The sequence below is a fragment of the Callorhinus ursinus genome, unplaced genomic scaffold (genome assembly GCF_003265705.2).
Source record: "Callorhinus ursinus isolate GAN/ISIS: 27379988/994484 unplaced genomic scaffold, GSC_fseal_2.0 scaffold20, whole genome shotgun sequence".
NCBI classification, from domain to species: Eukaryota; Metazoa; Chordata; class Mammalia; order Carnivora; family Otariidae; genus Callorhinus; species Callorhinus ursinus.
The window spans coordinates 21,809,433-21,830,833 of record NW_027397082.1 but is presented as its reverse complement, the minus strand read 5'-3'; the positions used below and the strand labels follow the sequence as shown (position 1 = coordinate 21,830,833).

The 21,401-nt window shown below is 51.3% G+C and overlaps 1 protein-coding gene across 5 annotated transcripts in view; it reads right to left on the bottom strand.

Annotated features, from left to right (window-relative positions):
• Window positions 1-21,401, bottom strand: part of CRTAC1 (cartilage acidic protein 1) — a 145,280-nt gene that overhangs the window by 54,730 nt on the left and 69,149 nt on the right. For all 5 annotated transcript variants that reach the window (XM_025880872.2, XM_073904349.1, XM_025880869.2 and 2 more), the window contains exon 3: window positions 10,757-10,953. In XM_025880872.2, coding sequence (XP_025736657.1) covers window positions 10,757-10,953 — 197 coding nt within the window. The remainder of the gene's footprint in view (window positions 1-10,756; window positions 10,954-21,401) is intronic.

Below are 21,401 nucleotides of genomic sequence, written 5' to 3'. Positions count from 1 at the left end.
AGCTCGGGGCCTGGCTGGCTCTTTATCCTCTCCAGCCTCAGTTTCCTCATCGGGGTATCAGGGTCCCAGCCGTGCCTCCTCCCTTACATGTGGCTGTGGGAATTACAGGATAAAATGCACTGAAGCCCCGGCCCAGGGTCAGAATTGCCCATGGAGGCCCCGTGCCACCCCAGTCCGCAGACCGCAGCACAATCCCTGGGGGCCAGACATATTTAGAAATTTAGATTTTGTTCTTTCACATTTTAGAAAGGTAACACAGTGCACACACTGTTTATTACCTAACACCCCCAGGAGGGATGGGGCAGCACCCTGTAATTAAACACATTAATATTTCTGCAGTAAAATATATGAATATTCACACTAAGTGGGATAAATAAAGCCTATAAATAGCTCGCGTCAGCTCAGGACAGGTTTTGCTATCAATTCATTTTCCCACAAACTTAAAAAAAAAAAAAAAAAAAAGCAAATGAGGCTTTCAGAGTGCTTTGGATTTGAGGACTGCGGAGAAGGGACTGTGGGCCTGGACTGCCATGCTCACGGCTATTCCCGAGGCAATGGCAGCCTTGTCATCACTTCCTGATGCTTGGGGGACCTCTGAAGATGGCCCTGCAGGCTTCTGGGTCTCCAGCCTCCACCAACAGCAAGCAAGCCTTGCCCTCCTCTGTCCGACCAGAGCCCCTTTAGATGGGACCTCCAGCTAGTCTAGCCCTGCCGAAACATAGAGGTTAACTTCCAGCACCACGTGGGCCGGTGTGAGAAAGCAGCGGCCAGCAGCTGGGGCTCTGCAGCCCTCGATGGGCCCCTCCGCGTGCGGCGGGAGAAATTTCTCATGGCAGAGTTCCTGCCCCTCAGCTAGACAAGAGGAGCCCATGGGCCCAGGGGGACTCTGTTCCCCTCTGTTTGCCACATCACCTCCAACTCCTCCTGCTCGTCCAAGATACACATTTCCCAGAGTGTGCTTTATGGAACCCTGGTCTCTGTGAGCTGCCTGGAGGAAAGATTTTGTTATCATCTGAGTTTGGGAAAGACCACACCTTCCACCCCCCCCCGGAAGATTCTCAGTGGGCATCAGTCTATTAAAACTTGGACAAGTCCTGCAATAAATTACCTGCTTAATCTTCTTTAATCCAGCTGGCCACGGAACCCCCTTTCGCAGCTCACCTACTAGCACCCTGCGGAACGAGTACCATTCTTAGCCAGTTGCTGTCTTAGGGTGCTGCTGTTGGGCCAGGCCCCGGGCTTTGTGGCCAGACGGGTCGGGGTGCCATGTGCTGTTAGCCTCTTCCCCTCTTCTACCTCCTGGCTTCCGAGCTGCCCAGGGACGCCCAGAAGAATAAACTAATTAAGGTAAAATGTGCAACAGTGATGCAGAGCCTTGTAGATCATAAATGGGAATGGCAAAATCAATGGCAGCCCCTCTGTAGGCAGAGGCCCGGAGGCCTGGGTGAGGAGAGACGGGAGCCCGTGATTTAGGAAGAGCAAACGCTCTGGCAGCCGCAACCTGGGTAATTAGGTGTGTCAGGAAGACAGATAAACAGCGGCCTGTGCGGGTCGATGGCACCGGCGGTAACCACCCAGCATTGGCCCCCGGCCCGTGTCAGCGTGTAATCCCGCCTTCTGGCTCCTTGTAGCTGCACTCTGCCCTGGGGTCCCACACCAAGTCGGGGGGCAGCTGCCCAGGAAGAAGAGAGGCTGTTAGTTGCAGGAGAGAGAGGCTCTGCTGAGCCCCCCGGGGCAGATTCTGAGAGGGCAGAGGCCCAGGAGAAACAGAAGGGGGCTCATGGGCAGGGGCAGGGGGCTCTAGGGGCCAGGGCCCCTATGAGAGGTGTGTCTCAGGACTCCCATTTCCATCCTGACTTTGACATCTTGGCCTTAAAGGACACTCGAAGGCCTCAGAGGCCAGTAGAACTGCCAGTTGCTGCCAGGCAGCCAGGTGGGAAGGCCCAGTAGGTGAGGCTCATGTGCCCACCATGCCCTACGGGTACCAGATACAGTAGAAGCACACCGGGAAGGAATCTGGGTCGCTGATTCAGGGCACTTGAGGTCCATCCAACGAGAGGGACAGGTAGAGGAGATGCCGTGGGACCACTGTGAAACTAATACTACTTAACATTTCTGCAGCACTTCACATATATTCATTCATGTGCCAGGCATTTCACACACATTCATTCATTAACCCTCACCGCAACCCCTGACCTGGGGACTATTTGCCTGCTCAACTTACAGATGAAGGACCCGAAGAACAAGAGACAGGGGAGCTGCCTAAGACCTCACAGCTAACAGAGCTCTGAGGGGCAGGACAGGATGATAACGTCCTGTAGATGTCAAGAAGTCAGGATGGTGGGCGCCTGGGTGGCTCAGTTGGTTAAGCGACTGCCTTCGGCTCAGGTCATGATCCTGGAGTCCCGGGATCGAGTCCCACATTGGGCTCCCTGCTCAGCAGGGAGTCTGCTTCTCCCTCTGACCCTCTTCCCTCTCATGCTCTCTATCTCTCATTCTCTCTCTCAAATAAATAAATAAATAAATCTTTAAAAAAAAAAAAAAGTCAGGATGGAAGAGGCGACAGTGATGAGGGAGGGCTTCATGATGGAGGAGGCACCTGAACCTGAACTTGAAGGGTCAGAGTAACAACAATGACTCCTGTTTATAGAGCACTTAGCATGGCCAGGCTTTGCATGAAGCCTCTCTTTTATAACCACCATCTCGCCTAAACGCCACAGCTACCTTGAGAGGTAGTGCAGCCCCATTTTACAGACAGAGAAATTGAGGGGGCAGAGAGGTTAGTCAATTGCCTGGGGTGACAGACCTAGTGGGTGGTGGAGACAGATTCAAAGCCTATGCTTCTGAGTGCTGCACTCTGAGGCTTGGGCAGACAGAGGGGAGGGGTGGTGCTCCAGGCAGGCAGGGGGCATAGACAGATGGAGAGGCTACATAGTTTGCCCAGAGAGGAGAATTTGTGGAGGTTGAGGCGGAACAACATGCAGGGCAGGAGAGACCCACTAATTCCAGGACTGAGGGCAGAAGGGGCCCTTGGTGGTTTCTGATCTGGGGAAGACATTGTTTCTAGAAGACTAACCTGGCAGTGAGTGAGGGGTGGGCTAGCAAGGGAGAAAAGGTGGCCACTTCTGTGATGACAGTAGGAGTGGGAGGAATCATGGGGTGCAGGAGGCGGGTGCGGTAAGGGCAGGGGGAGTTGAGTGGGTGTAATGGGTCAGAGTGGGACAGTGACTGAAGCAGGGACACCGGGCCAGCTGGGTGTGGGAGCAAAAGCTTGGCTTCACACCGTTTGCATCTGACAGGGTCACAAAGTGGCTGAGAAGACATGTCCAAGAGGTCACTGGCCACAAAGGATAGCAGTTGCAGAGCAGTGAGGCTGGGGTGGGCACGGAGGGGAAAGAATGTGTCCCAGGAGCAGCCGCATTCAGATGTAGGAAAAGAAGGGGCAGACATGGAAGAATCATCAGACAAAAGGGGAAGGTTCTTCACGGAGGGCAGCGGTGTCAATCAGGGAAATGGCCCTCAATTCACCCTCCTGTCATCCCTTCCACACCAAGCTCTGCCGCCAGAGGATAACTTGGAGCCCCTGGAAGGGTGAGTTTGGGTCATAAAGGGCTCTTCCTAAGGATCATTGACCCGAGTGCCTCTTTCCCCATGGCCTGCGCCACCTCGGGGAGATGACCAGACTTATGGTCTGCTACAGGTGGCAAAGAGAAGAGTGAGCAATTGTGTGTGGCAGGGAAGAGGGCTCTGCCTCCAAACTCCTTCATAAGGCAAAGAGATTACTGCCAAACAGCAGTGTTAAGGAGGGAGCCAGCAACATCTGGGGCAAGTCACAAACTTGTCCTTTTCTTATTTGTAAAATGGGATCATGAGAATGGCTACCTATTCATCAGGCTGTTGTGAGAATTAAATTCTATGATGTAAGTGAAGTACTTAGAACAATATCTGGCACAAGATAAGTTTAATAAATCATAAAAACAATATCATCATCATCACCACCATCCTTATCACCATCACCACCATCATATCATGACCACCTTCATCATCCTCATCACCATCACCACCATCACCTCATCATACCGTCCTCACCTTCCTCATCACCACCATCACCATCATCATGACCACCATCACTATTGTCACCTTCCTCATCGCCATCATCATGACCATCCTCACCACCACCACTGCTACCACCACCACCAGCATCATCCATGGGATTGACAAAGCATGATCACTGCAGGTCCTCAATGAGTCACGAAGCAACTGTATAAACTGACATGGAGTTTAAAATGCTTTACAAGACTTAGTCAATGGAAAGCCAGCAAAGCAGTGATGGGGAGGAATAAAGAAATAGTTCAGGCAAAGGACATTTTAATAAAGAAGGGACCCAGACTCTCCCTGACCTTGATATAATTTCTGACCCAAGTCTTCCCCCTTCCATCCCAGGGTGAAGGGGGAAATCTGACCAGCCCCTGCCAGGTGCTTCATTCACATTAGCTCATTTAGCCCTCTCTGGAGTTGTGTCAGGAACATAGGTTCATCGTTTTACAGAGAGAAACCGGGACTCTGAGAGTTGTCATTTGCCTGAGGTTGCGTAGCTGGTGGCAAAGCTGAGCTTTAAACTGTGGTCTGACTGCAAAGTGTCCCCCACCCCACCCTGTATTAAAGAGCTGGAGTGGGGGCTGGTGGAGGGCAGTCTAGTCCCTGGCTCCTAAGGAAACTTGTTCTGTGTTAGGACTGAGAAAATGGCCTTTAGGTCCCCCTACGGTTTATGGTGCTGCGTTGACAGCCTCGTCCATCCTTGCTTTTCATGGGCCCACATGTGAAAGAAGCCCCATGGGGATGGGGGCAGGGAATCTGAGCAGGTCATGAGCTTGTCTTCCCAAATGGGGCCAGGCTGGGGGAACTGAAGATCAGAACATCGTATCCCAGGAAAGCATAGCTGGGACCGAGGAGGACCTGGAAGCTGACTAGGAGAGAAGCTGGAGACTCAGCACCGTGTAGCTCAGGCTTTCCCAGACACAGGAAGTCAAGGACATGCTGGTAAAATGCAGATTCTGGTCTGGTAGGTCTGGGGTGGGGGCCTGAGATTCCGCATTTTGAAGAGCTTCTAGCTGTTGCCAATGCTGCTGGGCCACAGGACACACTTTGAGTAGCAAGATGTCGAGGGTCTGGGTGTAGCTGGACCTGGCCTGGGTGAGGGAGCTGCTGGACCAGGGGTACGCTTTCAAGAGCAGATGGCTCGTCTGTTGTGTGGGCAGAAGCTGGAAGTGCAACGTGCCCCCGACTGCCTTTCTTTTTTGGCCCAGTGACTGACACCTCCTCTCCAACAGAGTATAGAAGCCCCTGCCGATGGCCTTAAGGATGACACAGAGCCCAGAAGCCATCAGAGTAAAGAGTGATAAATCCGAGTTCATAAAAATAAAAATTTTCTGCATTGCAAAACCCACGATGAACAAAGACAAAACACAAATGACAAACAAGGGGCAACTATTTGCAACATGCATTACAGAGGGCTAATTTCCCTAATCTATAAAGAGGTGTTACAAATCAATAAGAAAAAGGCCAATAATCAATGGAAAAACCGGGCAAAGGCAATGAGCAGACAAGAGATTTGAATATATAAAAATATGCTCAGTCTCACTTGTTTTGAGAAAAATGAAAATTAAGACTACACTTAGATACCATTTTTTTCCCTATCACATTGGAAAATATTTTAAAAAAATGATGGCACACTGTATCGATGAGAATGTTGGGAGATGCTCACTTGCATCAGGGCCGATGGGAATGTCATAAAGACTGTCCGTGTGAAGGGTAATTTGGCAACGCCTACCAAATCCACGCACACACATATTCCTGACCCAGCAGATCCCTTCTATGAATGCCCCTTACGGATACGCCTGCAATTGTGGACAATGGCGTGTTGGACAAGCTTATTCATTCGGTAGCACTGCTGGTAGGAGCCGAAGATGGCAAACCATCTCAGTGTTCATCAACAGCGGACCGGTTCGGTGAGTGGTGAGTCAACACAATGAAGTCCTATACAGCCATCCAAAGAACGAGCAAGCGGTCTGCGTGCTGTTGTGACATAATGTCCGAAATTGGTTGTTAAATGAAACAAGCAAGGAGCAGCAATGTGAGTGGAATATTCTACTATTTGTGTAGAAAAGGAGGGCGGTACTTGTAGATCGAAGGTAGCAGATTATCAGTGACTATTCTGTCGAACGTCACGTAAGTGGTGGGGCTCACAGCTCCTGCTGACCCATGCCGCCCTGACCCCAGGTCGCGTGGGCAGGAGAGCTCGGGCCACACAGTGCAGTGGCTGTGGTGACCAGCACCGGACCCCTGGGGGGATGGGCTCTGAGGGGGAGCTGCAGTTCCCGGATATTGAGGGAGGTGCTGGAACCAGGCTCTTGTCCCCCTTTGTCCTACATGCTCTCCCACCTGGTTTTCACCAAGTAATGTGTGGCCTGAACCACACTGGCTTGTAGGTTTCCATGTCAGTTAAGCCGTAAGCTGGTTTCGTTGGCCCAGGCCTTCTGGGGATTGTGGTTGATCTTCCTCTGTTCCCTCCCTCCTACCTATTTTTCAATTCTTAATCCTTGACGCAGGCCCTCCTGGTACCCTTTTCTGGGTGGTATCTTGTTTACACGATGGTCCTTTTCTGTCTCTCTCTCTCCCACGGGCCAGGAGGGAGGCCTGGTGCCTCTGCCCAGGACACTTCTAAAGGCTCTGGCTTTCTTCACGCTGCAGAATTATAACAGCTACTGCTTGGAGAGCACTTATTAAATCCTAGATACCATTATAAGTGCTCTTCATTCAGTGTTTCAGTTGTTCATTCAAATATATGTATTAAATGTTTATTAAGTGACATTAAGTGGTCTTGGAGATACAGCGGCAACTAAGAGAAAGTTTTTATCCCTATGGGGCTGACTAGAAGAGCGGATGAGAGGAACTACAAACAAATATATAGCCTACTTTCAGATAGTGCTGCGTGCTCTGAAGAGAAATAAAGCAAATTAAGGCCATAGAGAGAGATAGGGGGATGATTTTTCAGGTGTTCAGGTAAGATCCCATCTGAGGATGAGCCTGAATGAAGGGAAGGAGTGAGCCCTGAGAACAGTGGTGGGAAAGGCATTTCAGGTAGAGGGAATGGCAAGTACGAAGGCCTCAGGTGGGAACATGGTGAGCGAGAGGAAGAGTGTAGGCAATGAGTCAGAAAGGCAGCCGGGCTCACACCCAGGAGGGGTGTTGTAGGCCATGGCGGAGACTCTGGATTTAGTCTATGGGGTCACTGGAGGGAGTTGAGCTTATGAAGTTGATATGGTTTTTCTTGTTCTACAGGTGAAGGGGTTGAGGCTGAGAGAGGTCACCCAGTGAGTAAGGTGCAGATCTCAGAGTTGTACAAACTAACCCCCACCACCAGGATGCAGGGTCTCAACCCTCTTCCGGGGACTCCAGTGCTGACATCCCAAAGGCTGGTTGAGAGGACAGGGCCACCCTTCCACAGGTCCCTCCAATGCCCAGCACAGGCCAACGGGGCCCCCAGGCACATGCCACGGGCAGGGGTGGGCTGGCCGGGCTCCTGGAGGGGCTCTCAGGTTCCCCACAGTGGGCAGGGTGGCAGTGGCTGAGCGTCATGCCAGCTGGAGCCAACGAAGTGCTGAGATGGCACAAATGTCCCAGCTCCACACCCTGCCCACTGTCGATGAATCAATTGAATCGCTCAACTGAAAAATTAACTCAAACCCACAGAAGGTCACCAGGAGGTGCACGTCTGGAACGGAGGCTTCTCTGTCACCCTCACCCCAGCACTGGGGGCCCGAGCTCCAGCCTCTCCCAGATGAACACTTGTGCCCTGAACCCCAGGAAGCCCAGGACCTTCTGCGGGGGGCGGCGGGGGGCCTCCATTTCATTGTCCTCTCCTTGTTTCCCCTTGGTTGGCAAAACCTCGCTCAGGCCTAATGGCTCATGGCTTGTCCGTTCTTCCTGGATTTATTTATCAAGTTTAGATTGTGCTCTCAGGACGTTCAAGGTCTATGTGGGTCAAGGGCACCAGTATAGGGACTTTGCCTTCAAGGAGCTTCGCGTCCATGAGAGTCAGGTGCCCAGAGAAATATAAGGCGGCACTGGGGATACGGTGTAAACTTCAGGAGGGCACGATTTTCGTCTGTTTCATTCATGGGGTATCCTCAGTGCCTCGAATAGTGCCTGGCACACAGTAGGTGCTCAATAAATATTCGTCCAGTGAATGAATACATTCATGAATGAGTGGAACTTTGGGGAGGCTAGGCTGAGCGTGGAACTAACATGATTGGCAGGGGGTGGGTCGCCTTTGAACTTTGCACCTGGAAATCACTTGGAAAGCTTTCCAATCTGATGACTGGGTTCCACCCCAGAGATGTGGATTGGACTGGACTGGGGTGCACCTTGGGAACTGGGAGTGATAAAAGCTGCGCAGGAGATTCTAATGTGCGGCTCGGGCTGAGCACCTCTGCTTGGGGCCTCACGATGGAATGCTCTGAGAGCATGGGAGGGGCTCCTGCCTCAAAGCAGGAGCACCTGACCACTCTTCCCAGGTGTTCTGCGCTTGGTGAGGAGGGAGAGTCTGTCCCCTTCTTCGGGCATCCTGCCTGCCAAACCTATGTTCAACAGCACCTCCCTCCCACGGTTCTCCCTATTTCTGCTTCCCTGCCCTACTGCATCTTCCAGGGGACTCACCCCTTCCACAGCTGTCCCCTGCTGCTGCTTCCCCTCCTGACCTTGATCAGCTTAAAGCGTTGATCAGCCCATCAATTAATTGTGTCCTAATCCAATCTTGGCTTAGTTGGAGAGAGGGCAGTAAATCCAGCTGGGTAATCATGCCCTGATATTTGTGTAAGGATAATTACTATCTCTCAGGCCTCACTTGGTGGCAAGATGAGATGAAAACCCATAAAACACCACTCGGGGCTGTGGCTCATTGTTCCTTGGCTGCACAAGGCTGGCTCCCAGCCAGTCAGCCCCGCCTGCCCCTGCCCCTGCCCCTGGCACAGGCCCCAACCTCTTCCCTCCCATTCATGCCACAGGCAGGGCTCAACCTCAGGGGCAGTCTAGGGGTTGGATCCTGGCCGGGCCTCAAAAACCAGTAGGGGCAACATGGGCCCAGGGAAAGCCAGTGTGTGTGTGTGCTGGGCTGGGGAAGAGGCAGGGAGGGTGAGCCCCATAGCCAGGCAGTCCCCTGCCTCTGGGAGATCGGGAGGGTCCAGGATGGTGAATACACAGGTCTGAACCACAGGGTGTTGTCTAGACCAACCCAAGAGGATGTTGTCATCTGGAAGAGGCCGATGCATGACCCACCTGGCCTCTCAGGGACATGAGGCTCTGCACGTTTCAGGAGGACACCGTGGCCTGGGACTTCCCTGTAGATATTATGGTTCTATGGGAGTGGACTTCATTCTAGGGGGCTGAGCTCAGGCCTGAGAGAGTGTGAGAGTCAGGGGCTGGGAACCACCTTGATCTTTAACCCAAGAACACAGCCCCCCAACTTGTGCAACACTGAGCACCCACTAGAAGCCAGGCTCTCCACTAGGCCCTGAGGACACAGGACTGAGTAAGGCCATGGAATATCTTTTTTTTTTTTTTTTAGAGATTTTATTTGTTTATTTGAGAGAGAGAGAGAGAAAGCATGAGCGGAGGGGGGGGCAGAGGGACAAGCTGACTCCCCGTTGAGCAGGGAGCCCCACACAGGGCTCCATCCCAGGACCCCGGGATCATGACCTGAGCTGAAGGCAGACGCTTAACCGGCTGAGCCGCCCAGGCGCCCTGGCCATGGAGTATCTTAATTAAAGAATGGATCTGGAGTCGGGCCCCTGAGTTTGAGTCCTGGCACTTACAAGTTGTGTGGCCGTGGGCCGGTCATGTGACCTCTGTGCCTCAGTCTCCTCAACTATAAAGTGGGGTGCCAGGATCTACCTAAGAGCATTGCTGCGAGGCTCCCGTGGGCTGATTAATGTAAAGGGCTTAGATCCAGGCCTGGCACACCGTCGGTGCCACTTAAGTTAGCTGCTACCATTGTCCTTACTGCTGTTTAGCCTTCCGGCATCAATATCCCTCAGCCATTCCTCAGTGGCCCCTGGACCAGCAGTAGCATTACAGTGTGAGAGCATGTTAGCAATGCAGGATCTTGGGCTGCACCCAGACCTGCTGCGTGCAAATGTGCATTGACACAAGACCCCCGGGTACATCGGCTGAGACACTCTAGGCTGGGAAAGGCTCCATGAACTCAAGGTCTGCCTGCTTCCAAGTTGTTTCCCCAGAATCTAGCATCTCTAGTCTGGAATGGAGTAGGTGTTCAGCAGGAATTTGTGGAGTGAATAAATGAGCTCAGCTAAAAGCTGTGGGGGGCCCTTGAAGGATTTCAAAGCATTTTGAAAGCTTCCCTAGAAGCAGCATAGAGGGCGAGTCCAGGAGGCCGTCTGTCCAGTGAGAAGCACTGAGTGGCTGAGCCATGGCAGGAGCAGTGGGGCTGGCGGGGGGTGCGGTTAGGAAGATGGGGGCAGGGGGACTGCTCAGATTGGGAGACAAAGATGGCAGAAAGTCTGAGGGAGATGAGGGATCCCCTTGGGCATCTCCGCTGGGACAGAGCAAGCTCTTGGAGGCAGCAGGGGCCTATGCCTGGGGGAGCCCGTGACAGAATAACCTGAGGAAGGCCCTTCCCCCAGCTGGTGGGGGGCAGAGGGTGGGAAGCAGGAAGAGGCCTGAGGCCCCAGCCCCTTACCTGAGAAGGCATTATTGGTGTTGAGGAAGTAGATTTCCTCGCGGCCATCCCCGTCAATGTCGCAGGCTGTGACCCCAATGGCATTCCCCTGCCGGTCCCGCAGGGCATAGTAGGGGGAGCTGCGCTCGTCCACTGCAATGTTCACCAGTCGCTTTTGGGTCCGGTCATACTTCAGAACCAGGTTGGGGCCGTTGTACCTGGAGGAGGAAGGGGGAGGGGGTGTTGAGGAGGAGCAGCTGGGCTCACCTGGTGTCCTCCGCCCAACAGTGGGGCTTAGAATCCGCCCAGACAGGTCAGCGGTGAGGCAATTCAGCCTTGGGGCATTCTGGGGAAACTCTCGACAGCTTCAGCCTCGCCTCAGGGGTCCCTGGGTGTTTGGTGAGTGTCCCTGAATCAGATACAGACTCACTCGAACTAAGAGTCAACTGGGCCCACATGGGACACAATATGAGAAGCAGGGTGGCACAGGGGGATGGGCAGCCCGTGACAACCCCCTTCCCACAGGCTTCGTGAAGAAAACGACCACGCCCCCCCATCTACCTTGCCCATCTCAATGTCAAAGGCACTTTCTTATTTATGATCTCACTAATTTAAGTCTAATAAGCAAGTGAGGTGGGCGTGGGAGGCTGTATTATTAACCCACTTTACAGATGAGGCACTGATGAGCTTCAGTTGGGGCAACTGAAGCTCAGAGAGACTGAGTGCCCTTCCCCAAGGTAACACAACTAGGTAGGTGTCAGGTGCTAGGACTTGGACCCAGGCTCTTTCTGGGCAAATGAGCCCTGGAGGAGCAGAGGCTTTGTTGCTGAGGTTTGGAATGACTCTCTCCTGACAGAGTCCCTGCATTTAAACAGTAGTATAAAATGAGCCTCTCAGACGGGAGATTACGAACACATCTAAAGTCAGTAGGTGGACCTGCTAGATCTCTTTTTCTAAGGAACTCACTATGAAAGATTAAAATGCTCATCTGTCCTCATCTCTTCTGCCTCATTCTCCTGCAGCCACATAGCCTCCCCGCCTCACTGAAGGCCCAGGCATGTTCTTGCCTCAGGGACTTTGCACTTGCTGTTCCTTCTGCCCAGGAGGCACTTCCCCCAGATAGCCACAAGGCTGTCCCCCTCTGTCACCAAGTGCAGGCCACGGCTCCATTGTTGCTTCTCAGCCTTCCTGGCCACATTCCTGAAACCTGCAAGCACCAGCCCCTCCCCGTGCTCCTTGTCCCTCATCCCTGCTCTCTTCCCCCAAAGCTTTTACCAGCAGCTGACAATTCTCTATCTTCTCTCTTCTCTGTCTGATCCCACTAGAATATCAGCTCCATGAGTGCAGAACTTTTTGTCTGCTTCATTCCCCAGGGCCTAGGACAGTGCCTGGCACACACTAGGTGCTCAGTAAATACTTGTTGAATGATTGAATGAATGAAACCTCGGAGTCCACGTCTGAGTCATAAAGGCTTCGGTGTTGCACATCGGTTTCTTCCCATTGCCTTTCCATCTGGAGAAAGCACCACACCCAAGGTCACCCTCCGGCAGTGCGGCCGTGAATGTCTGAAGGCCTCCTCCGGCCTCTAGGGAACACCAGCTTGCCAGGCTCTCCTAAGGAACCCGGCCAATGTCCATCCATTAGTCCTGGCCTCCTGTCTTTGTTTTAACCTAAGCGTGTACATCCTGAGTGATGTTCAGCTGCAGGCCTCTGGCTGTCCTGGCTGAGAACACTTTGGGGTGGGGATGGTGTGGGCGGAAAGACCTCTCCAAGGTCTTTGACAGAAATCACTTCTTGCTTTCCTGAAACTGATCCAACTTGGCCCTCTCCTTTGTCACTGAGATGTAGAGCCTGTGAAATTTGGGTAATGCTGAGCAACTGGCTGGGTGCCTTCTGGCACCCACAGTGTGTGAAAAGGGGGAACAGAGCTCACTGGGAGCTGAGTCAGCACTCGGTGATGGAAGGTCACGCCTTGGATGCCCAGACGAACAGTGTCTGAGGGCCGGGGGCGGGGAGGGCGTGGCATGCCCCATGGAATGTGTCTGGGCAGGAGAGACAGAACACTTGGGTTCCAGCACCGTCAGCAGCTGGCTCCAGCCCCCAGGGACAGAAAATGCCTTGGGTGCCACGCACTAGTCCTCCCAGCCTCTGGGTCTTCTGGTTACTATGATCTTCGCTGCTCCTCACAAGACACTAGGGTCCCAGAGTGCTGGGCTTGCACTATCAGATGCATTGTCTCACCTGAGCCCCACAGAAAGAGGGTAATAAGGCATTTTCTAGAAAAGGAAACTGAGGGTTAGGGAGGTGGTGAGCTGTGCAAGGTTACACAGCTGGTACGTGGCAGTGCTGGGCCTCTAACCGTCTCCAGGCTCTAAATCCTGTGTTCTTTCCACACTGCCCATGATGTCAACACTGCTAGTCCTTGGATTTCTTTTTCTGGGGGCCTCCCCCAAGGTAGTGACCATGAGAAATGCCCAAGAACTTCATGTCAAAGGGGAGATAATAGCCCTACTTTGCTACAGCACTCTAAAGCCATGGTCTCATCCTCAATTTAGTTTACTTCTCACAGGTCTTGACTTTCCCTAGATTGGTTTTGTAACCCGAGGCTGGTCAGTTCCCCTCTCTAGGTTCTGGGTTTCTCTTCTGCAAAATGAGAGTTAGGCCAACTAGGGAGTCACAGACTGTGTCGCCGCATGTGGCCCTGGGGAGGCAGGGGCATGGCTGTGCATGTAGCGGAAGCTGGGTTTTGCCCGAAGTCTGGGGAGGCAGGTGTGCACACAAGGTGGTGGCGCTGGGGGGGCAGGTGGCCCTGGATCCTCTCTTCTTTGAGGAACTTGGAGGTGCTAGTTCCAGGGCACTCCCTAGGGGGCAGTGGGGTGGGCTTGCTAGGCTGGCTCAAATTCCTCTGCTACAGAGTGAGCACACGCCAGAGTCCTGCCTCAACCTGCCTGGTGGCCTGGGATGAATCCCGACACTCTGGCCCCTTCTCTCCCGCCGCCACCCCGAGGGACACAAAGTCAAACTAACAGCCCCTAGGGAGGCTTCTGAACAAGGCCAGGGGTAAATGCATGGAGTTGCCACTCCTCTCTCCACCAGGCAGCCCTCTACTGGGTCTGCTGGACAGACGTGTGAGCCTCTTACAGTCCTCTCCTGGGATCACCAGCCTCTCCCCTCCCTTCTGCTCCATGGAGCAGATGCTCCTGTCGGGCTCCTCACCCCTGCCCCCACCCCCCATAGGCTCTGCCTTTTCTAGCCTCTGTGGCTTGGCTCAGCCGCAGCTGCCCCCTTCCATGGGGAATGGTCTCCCCGCCCTCCCATGAAGCCTGGCCCCAACCGACTGCCTCTCGGCTGGATGCGATCTCTTCTCTGGATGCCCACTGTTCTGCACCTCGCTTATTCCTGTGAGGGCAGGGTTGCTTGTGCTCCAACATTGCTTCCCTTCATTCAAACAGATGCTTTTTGAGCCCAGGAAGCATGTGGATACATCTCTGCAATTGCTGTGCCTAGGGCAATGCTTGGCCTAGAGAAGGTGCTCAACGAATGTCTGTCCAACATACAGATGAGTGAACGAGTGGATGGATAAATATAAATAATCAAGGGCAGTGAAGAGAGCGACAGCACAGGCCGAGTCCCCTTCTGTCTCACTGCAGCCTCATGACAGCCCAGGACTTCGCAGATGTGGAGACTGAGGTACAGAGGTTAGTCACAGTCACTAACCCACCCACAGTCCCTCTGGGTGGCAGTCCCCACGCTGACAAGCCTGGGGGGCTGGACGTGAGGGATGTGAAATTTCACGTTTCCTCCCTCTGATACCTGCCAGAGATTGTGGGTTTCTTCCAGAATTTCAAGAGGCTCTGAGGCTCAGTTAGACGGGCTTAGGGAGTGGGACAGTGTCCTGTGCTCTTGAAAAGTAGCCGTGACTCCCTAATATCAAAGCTGGGCCCGCAAGCAGAGTGACTGGCTGGGTGGTAACTGGACAATATGCCCGAGAGACACCGGCAGGGCACAGTCCATGCTGTGTGAGCCCCGGCCAATTCTGGTGCCAGTCCCCTGGGACAGAACTGCCGTGGACAGGGAGGGCCCTTGGGGTGGGGGGGCCCAGGAGTGCAGGGTGGGCACAGGGGCCTGGCCCCGCCCCTTCCTGGCTGTGACCTTGAGCTCGTCACTGAGTGCCTCACCTCTGACTCAGGGCTGCTACATACCTCATAGCCTGGCAGTAAGACTGAGACAGTGTGTGTGCTAACACTTGGTAAACTGTGAAGAGTTACACAAGTATAAGTTCTCATCATTATGAAAAGTAACACAACAGCCGAGGCCCAATCTCTCACTCTCCAGTGATCATTTTGAGAGTTTCCAAACACACTCTAGTATTTCTTATCCCAAATAACCCACCCTTGATCTCTCATCCTTTATGGGTATGCTTCTTGATTTAAACCCCTTCATAACCAAACTTCTTGAAGACCTGTCTTCCCAGGCTGTCTTCAGTCTCTCACCATCCACTCAGCCCACGCCGATCCACATTCCCCCCAACTCCAGCAAAGTCACCCTCATTATTGTCACAGGGGGCTTTCAGGTGGCCACATCCAGGGACAGGCTTTCCGTTCGCATCTCCCCCAGCCTCCAGCTGCTTCTGGCACACGGACCAGCTCTCTGGGCCTCCACCACACCATTCCCTCTTAAAACACGGCCTTCTTGGCTTTGAGGGTGCACCCTGCCCTCTGGGGCCCTTCTCTCTGGTTCCCTCTCCTTTTCCTCTTTGTAGGTTCTTCCTCCTTGCTCTACCTTCTTCATGGTGGAGTCTCCGGGCCTGTTCCTGGGCCCCCTTCTCCTCTCTCTGACCCCTTGCACTGGGGGATAATATCCATTCCCGTGACCGACAACTCCCAAATTTCTATCCCCAACCCAAATCCCCAGTCCGAGCACAGACTCATACATCTGCCTGCCTGCCTGACGTCTCCCCTTGCACATCCACACTCATCTCTGATGGAATGTGTCCAAGATGGAGCAAGGATTGCTCAGCCCCCCTCCTACCTGCAATGGGCACCCGAGTACTGAAGCCCAAAACCTGGCACCAGCCTTGGTTCTCCCTCCCCCTTGTCTTCACATCTCATTCATCGGCCAATCCTGTCATTTCTACCTCCTAAAATATTTCAAAGGCTTTCTCTTCTTTCCTCCCCTACTGTCACCATCTGTGGAGAGTCTCCTTCCATTTTGCTTCCTCACCAGCTCCTTAACGCTAATCCCTCCACACTGTAGCCAGAGTCATCTTTTCAATACATAAGCCAGGTCAGCCACTCTCCTCCCTAAAACCCTTGGGTGGCTTCCCCTCATGTCAGAATGACCCCTTACTGCACCAGGCCTGGGAGCCTGGCTCGGTCTGCTGCCACCTTGCTGACCTCCTCCAACCACACCGGTCTCCTCTCAGCTCCCAGCATTCCAGCAGGCATGGTTCCAACCCTGTGCCGCTCTGTCTGATGAGGACACTCTCCCTCCGCCTCCCTCCTGTCCCAGGCTGGCTCCCGCTCATCCTCTAGGTCCCGCCTCGAAAGGCATCTCAGAGACATCATCCCCTGGTTGGTATTCCAATCACTGCATCCACGGTCCCACTCTTGTTTGGGTACCTATTTACTGCCCACTTCTCCCAGTAAATCGTAAGCTACACGAGGGCAGGGACTATGTCTGCTTTGTTCATGTCTGTCTCCCCATCACCTAGTACATAGTGAGCACTCACTAAATACTTGCAGAGTGAACAAAAGAGAAGGAGCCTGTGGGAGGTGCAGGATCATCACAGGGTGGCTGAGCAAAAATCAACTTTGAGCCTCCACCTTCATTAGTTCCCAAAAGGTAGGTACAGACATCGTCATGACAAAGAGGGGGCCAAGGACCGGTGCCCTGGGTAAGGGTCAGAGAGAACAACGAAGTGTTATAGGTAGATACAGGGGACCTACCTTCTTTTCTGCCGAGAATCGTTGACCCATGTGAAGAAAAGGTCACAGGCAGTTACATAAAGGGAAGCCAGATAAAAGAACATAATTATTGGGTACCTATTGAATATTAGATATTGTGCTAAGTAAGTTACATATGATATCTCATCATATGTAAGCGGAAATCTAAAAAATTTGAATGATATATAAAGTATGCTGTATCTGTTTTGAAAATTAAGAATAGCACACTTTTTTTTTTCACTCAAAAAGGAAAGGAATGAAAAATAGATAACTCTTCAACATTATAGTCAGAGGAGAGAGGCAGGGCAGAAAGAAGAGACAGAGGTAAGTATAAACAAAGAAGCAAGATAGAGACCCAAAGGAATGCACACCCATGGAAACGGAGGGACAGTGAACCCCTGAACACAAACAGAAAACCACACACATAAACACAGATGAAGAGAACGGCCCAGATAGAAACAGACACACGTGGAAGAGGGGATATGCTCATGTACCGCGACAAATAGAGAGACTCTTGGAAGGACACAAAGTCATGGAAATATCAACAGGACTCTGAGATATCATTACAGAGAAACAATCCATCTTGTGGCCATCTTAGGCATTTCCTCTGAAGAGTTTTAAAGATGTGTGGCATTTTCACAACTATGGGCATAAGGGAGTATTTTATTCTTGTTCAATACCCTTATTTTATAGATGAAAAAAGTGACTTTCAGAGCAAAGTGACTTTCTGAAAGTCAAACAGCCAATCATTATACAACATAAACTGAAAGACATACTTATTTCTTAGTCTAAAGCAGGGATCAGCAAAACTATGGCCTTTGGGCCAAATATGGCCTGGCCTGCTACCTATTTCTGTAAATAAAGTTTTATTGACATACAGACGTGTCCATTCATTTATGTATTATCTATGGCTGCTTTTCCTACACAACAGACTATATGGCTCCAAAGTTGATAATATTTACCATTTGGCTCTTTGCAGTAAAAGATTTCCAAGGATTGAAAGGATTGTCAGCCTCAGGGCACCTGGGTGGCAGTTGGTTAAGTGTCTGATTCTTGGTTTTGGCTCAGGTTGTGATCTTAGGGTCATGAGTTCAGGGTTGTGAGATTGAGCCCCGCAACAGGCTCTGCGCTCAGTGTGGAGTCTGCTTGGGATTCTCTCTCCCTCTGCCCCTCACCCCCTGCACTCTCTCTCTCGAGCACGCTCTCTCTCTCTAAAATAAATAAATCTTTAATAAAAGATTGTCAGCCTCATATTATGGGTATATTACATGTTCTAAGTGATCATTATCAAAACACAAAATTAGAGTAAGCTTTTAGTAAAAATTAATTTGGAGTCCGTACTTAGGAATATACAGTTTTCTGAAACAAGTACTTCAGGGTGAGTATAGGTGGAATGTACGGAAGACGTTAGGTCTTAGGATGGAGACCGTGAGGCAAAATAATGTGTGGGGGAAAAAAGAGACTGAGAAGAGTTGCCTAGGATGAGAACAGGGTCCCATATATGGGGGTTTATCTAAGGCTAAGAAATGAGCAAACGCGTGTGCCCTTTAAGTGAGTGAAAGGGGTTAAATGGGGTGTGGTAGATGGCCTCCAAAGATGGCTGCCATCATTTTCTTTCTTTTCTGTATGCACATGTTACTTCACCCATCAAGAGGTGGAACCTCTTTTACCTCCTCTTGAATCTGGGCTGGCTTTGTGACTTGCCTCAATTGCAGAATACGATGGAATGGAAGTGATGTTGAGCCAGTTCGGGGCCTAGCCTTTAAGAGGCCTGCCAGCTTCCCCTTTTTGTCTCTGGGGGTAGCCAGTCACCATGTAAGAAATTTGACTACCTTAGGACAACCACGCTCTGAGAAAGCCCAGTCTAGCCCCATGGAGAGACCATGTGGAAGATCACCTAGGCACCAGATATGTGCATGAGGACCTCGTGGGCTGTCCAGCCCAGCCCAGCCTACAGTTGAATGCAACCAAGTGAGGGACACCAGCTGATGTCCTGTGGAGCAGAAGAATGACCCAGCTGAGCCCTGCCCAAATTCCTGATCCACAGAACTGTGAGAAATAATAAACTGTTTTTCAACTACTAAATTTTTGGAAAAGGAAGCAGATAATGTTGACCTATCATTTCAGACCTAAGGGGGAAGAGTAACTTATCCCTGGCAAGCAGGAAAGAGTATTATAAATCAGTGGGATTTTTCTACTTCAGCCGTTTCAGTTCACAGTAGGCAGGTCTCCCGAGACCTTCCTTGGGGTGATACTTGGATCTCAGAATAGCTAATGGTCTATGCAGAGGCTGAGGGTGGAAGGGTACTAAGAAATACAAGGATTCTAGATACCTCTGTTTTTCTACCTCTCCTCCTCATTCTTCTTTCCTTTCTAGCCAAGTCTAACCGTTTCCCGTTTTGAATGTACAACCTTGAATATAGATCATTTCTTTGGAAACACGTGTAATGCTCTTTTTTCCTTTTTACATATTTAATTGTTTGAAAGCCACCGAGGTTAAATAGGACCAGAAAACATATGGGAAGGCATTTAAACAGAAGATTCACAGATTGTATCCTGGAAGAGGATATATCCAGAGGCCAGATATTAGTTTAAAGGAATGGAGACTTTGGTAGTGGGAGGGTTCTAGGCATGATGAGAAATCTGGGGTTGAGGATTTTATAGGGAGTAAGTTGGGTACATCTGGAAAGGGCATCCCAGAAAACAAACATACAACCAAACAAATAAATTTGATCCTGAATTAGGAGCTAACCAGGGTGGAGAAGACCCCATAAATAAGTGCAAAGAAGAAGGTAACTCTAAGATGGAGGACAAAAACCTTTGTTCTAAGGGGTGGATGGTTTTTTAAGAAAGGAATGTTTGGCACCAAAAGGTCAGAATAATCTGTAGTGATGAGTGTCTGTGTTCTGTAAAAACTCCATGGCAGACTGATTGATTTATACCCTGTTCTATAAAAGATCTGTGCTCAGCATGTGTTTTATATGCTCTTGGCATTTCTTATATTTTGATGAGCGTGGAAGCACCCAGAAGGCAGAGACTACCATTTGCAGCTCTATCCCCCACTATGCCTAGGACAATGCCAGGAAAAGACAGGTGCTAAGTCATTTTTGTTGTTATTGTTCTTGTTGCTATTGATGATGATGATGACGATGATGTTGATGATTATAGTGAAGACCATGACTCTATTCCTCACTGCATGTTTTTTTTTCCAAATTTTTTTATTGTTATGTTAATCACCATATATTACATCATTAGTTTTTGATGCATTGTTCCATGATTGATTGTTTGTTCATAACACCCAGTGCTCCATGCAGAACGTGCCCTCTTTAATACCCATCACCAGGCTGACCCATCCCCCCACCCCCCTACCCTCTAGAACCCTCAGTTTGTTTTTCAGAGTCCATCATCTCTCATGGTTCGTCTCCCCCTCTGACATACTCCCCTTTTCTTCCTCTCCTGTTATCTTCTTCTTTTCCTTTTTTCTTAAAATATGTTGCGTTATTTGTTTCAGAAGTACAGATCTGTCCTCACTGCATGTTTATCTCGAGAGAAGAAGAAGACAGGGAGGCAGGAATCCCATAAACGATTAAATGAGGGATTCAGGTGACAGGGAAGCTGTGTTAATCAGGATTCTTTGGTTGCAAGTGGCAAACACTCCACCTGAACTAACTGAGGAATTTATTGGCTCAGATGTCCAAACTGCCCGAACCGAAAGGGTCCGGCCAGGCCTCAGGGTGACCGGAACCAGGGTTCTGACCGGAAGGGTGTCTAGACTTCATTTCTCCTCTCCTCTCCCTCTTCCCTCTGTTGGCCTCGCTGTCTCACACCGTCTTCCTCCACCGGGCTTGACCTGTGGCAACACTCTCAGCCTCGCCCCTCAGCTTAGGCACAGATGGCAGATGCTTCCTTCCCTCAGTTCCAATGTGAGAGGCCCCGGGGCAGGGCTCTGACCGGCCCAGGTTGAGTCACATGCCCATCTTCAGGAGCAGGGAGCCTGTGGTTGACAGCCTTCAACTAGTACCAGAGTTAGCGAGAACAGCATCTCAGGAGCTATGTATTTTCAGGGAGAAAAGTGCCAGGAAGGATGAGGGATGTGTCTCCAGATAGACAGTCACTCCTCTGGGTCTGTGCATCCTGGAGACAGACTTGCAGGGCCTACTGATGGAAGGCAATGATTCCTTGGCACCATCGAGTCCCTGTGTCCTCTGGGTACATCTCAAGGTCTCCTCTCTCCCCTCTGGAAGCCCCGGAAGGAGGTAAACGCAGAAAGTGGAGTGACTGACTCACTATGTTCTGGAAACGGGTCCAGGCCTTGGCCTCCTGCCTGTTCCTCCACTGGCTGCAGGGAAGCAAGGGGGGGGGGCAAGGGGGGGGGGGGGGGGGGGGCGGGGGGGGGGGGGGGGGGGGCAGCGGTGAGCTCTGGCCCAACTCTTTGATCCACTTTCTGTGGGTTCAGGCAAATCGCTTAACTGCTTGGTCCCCAAATACTTTACGCGTCTAGTCAAACTTTCTTCCTTCATGCTATAACTACCTGGAAGCTTTTAGATAAAAAGACGTTAGTCTCTGTCTCTGTCTCTCTTTTGGTTAAGGAGGTGGGCCGATTTAGAGGCAGAATAGCAAGGCAAGTAGCCTATGGATGCCTCACTCTTCTTTAAGAGTGAAAAAGATAAGCCAGTCACTCTCCAATGACTGCATTCCATCCTTCTGGGGTCCTGTTCCCA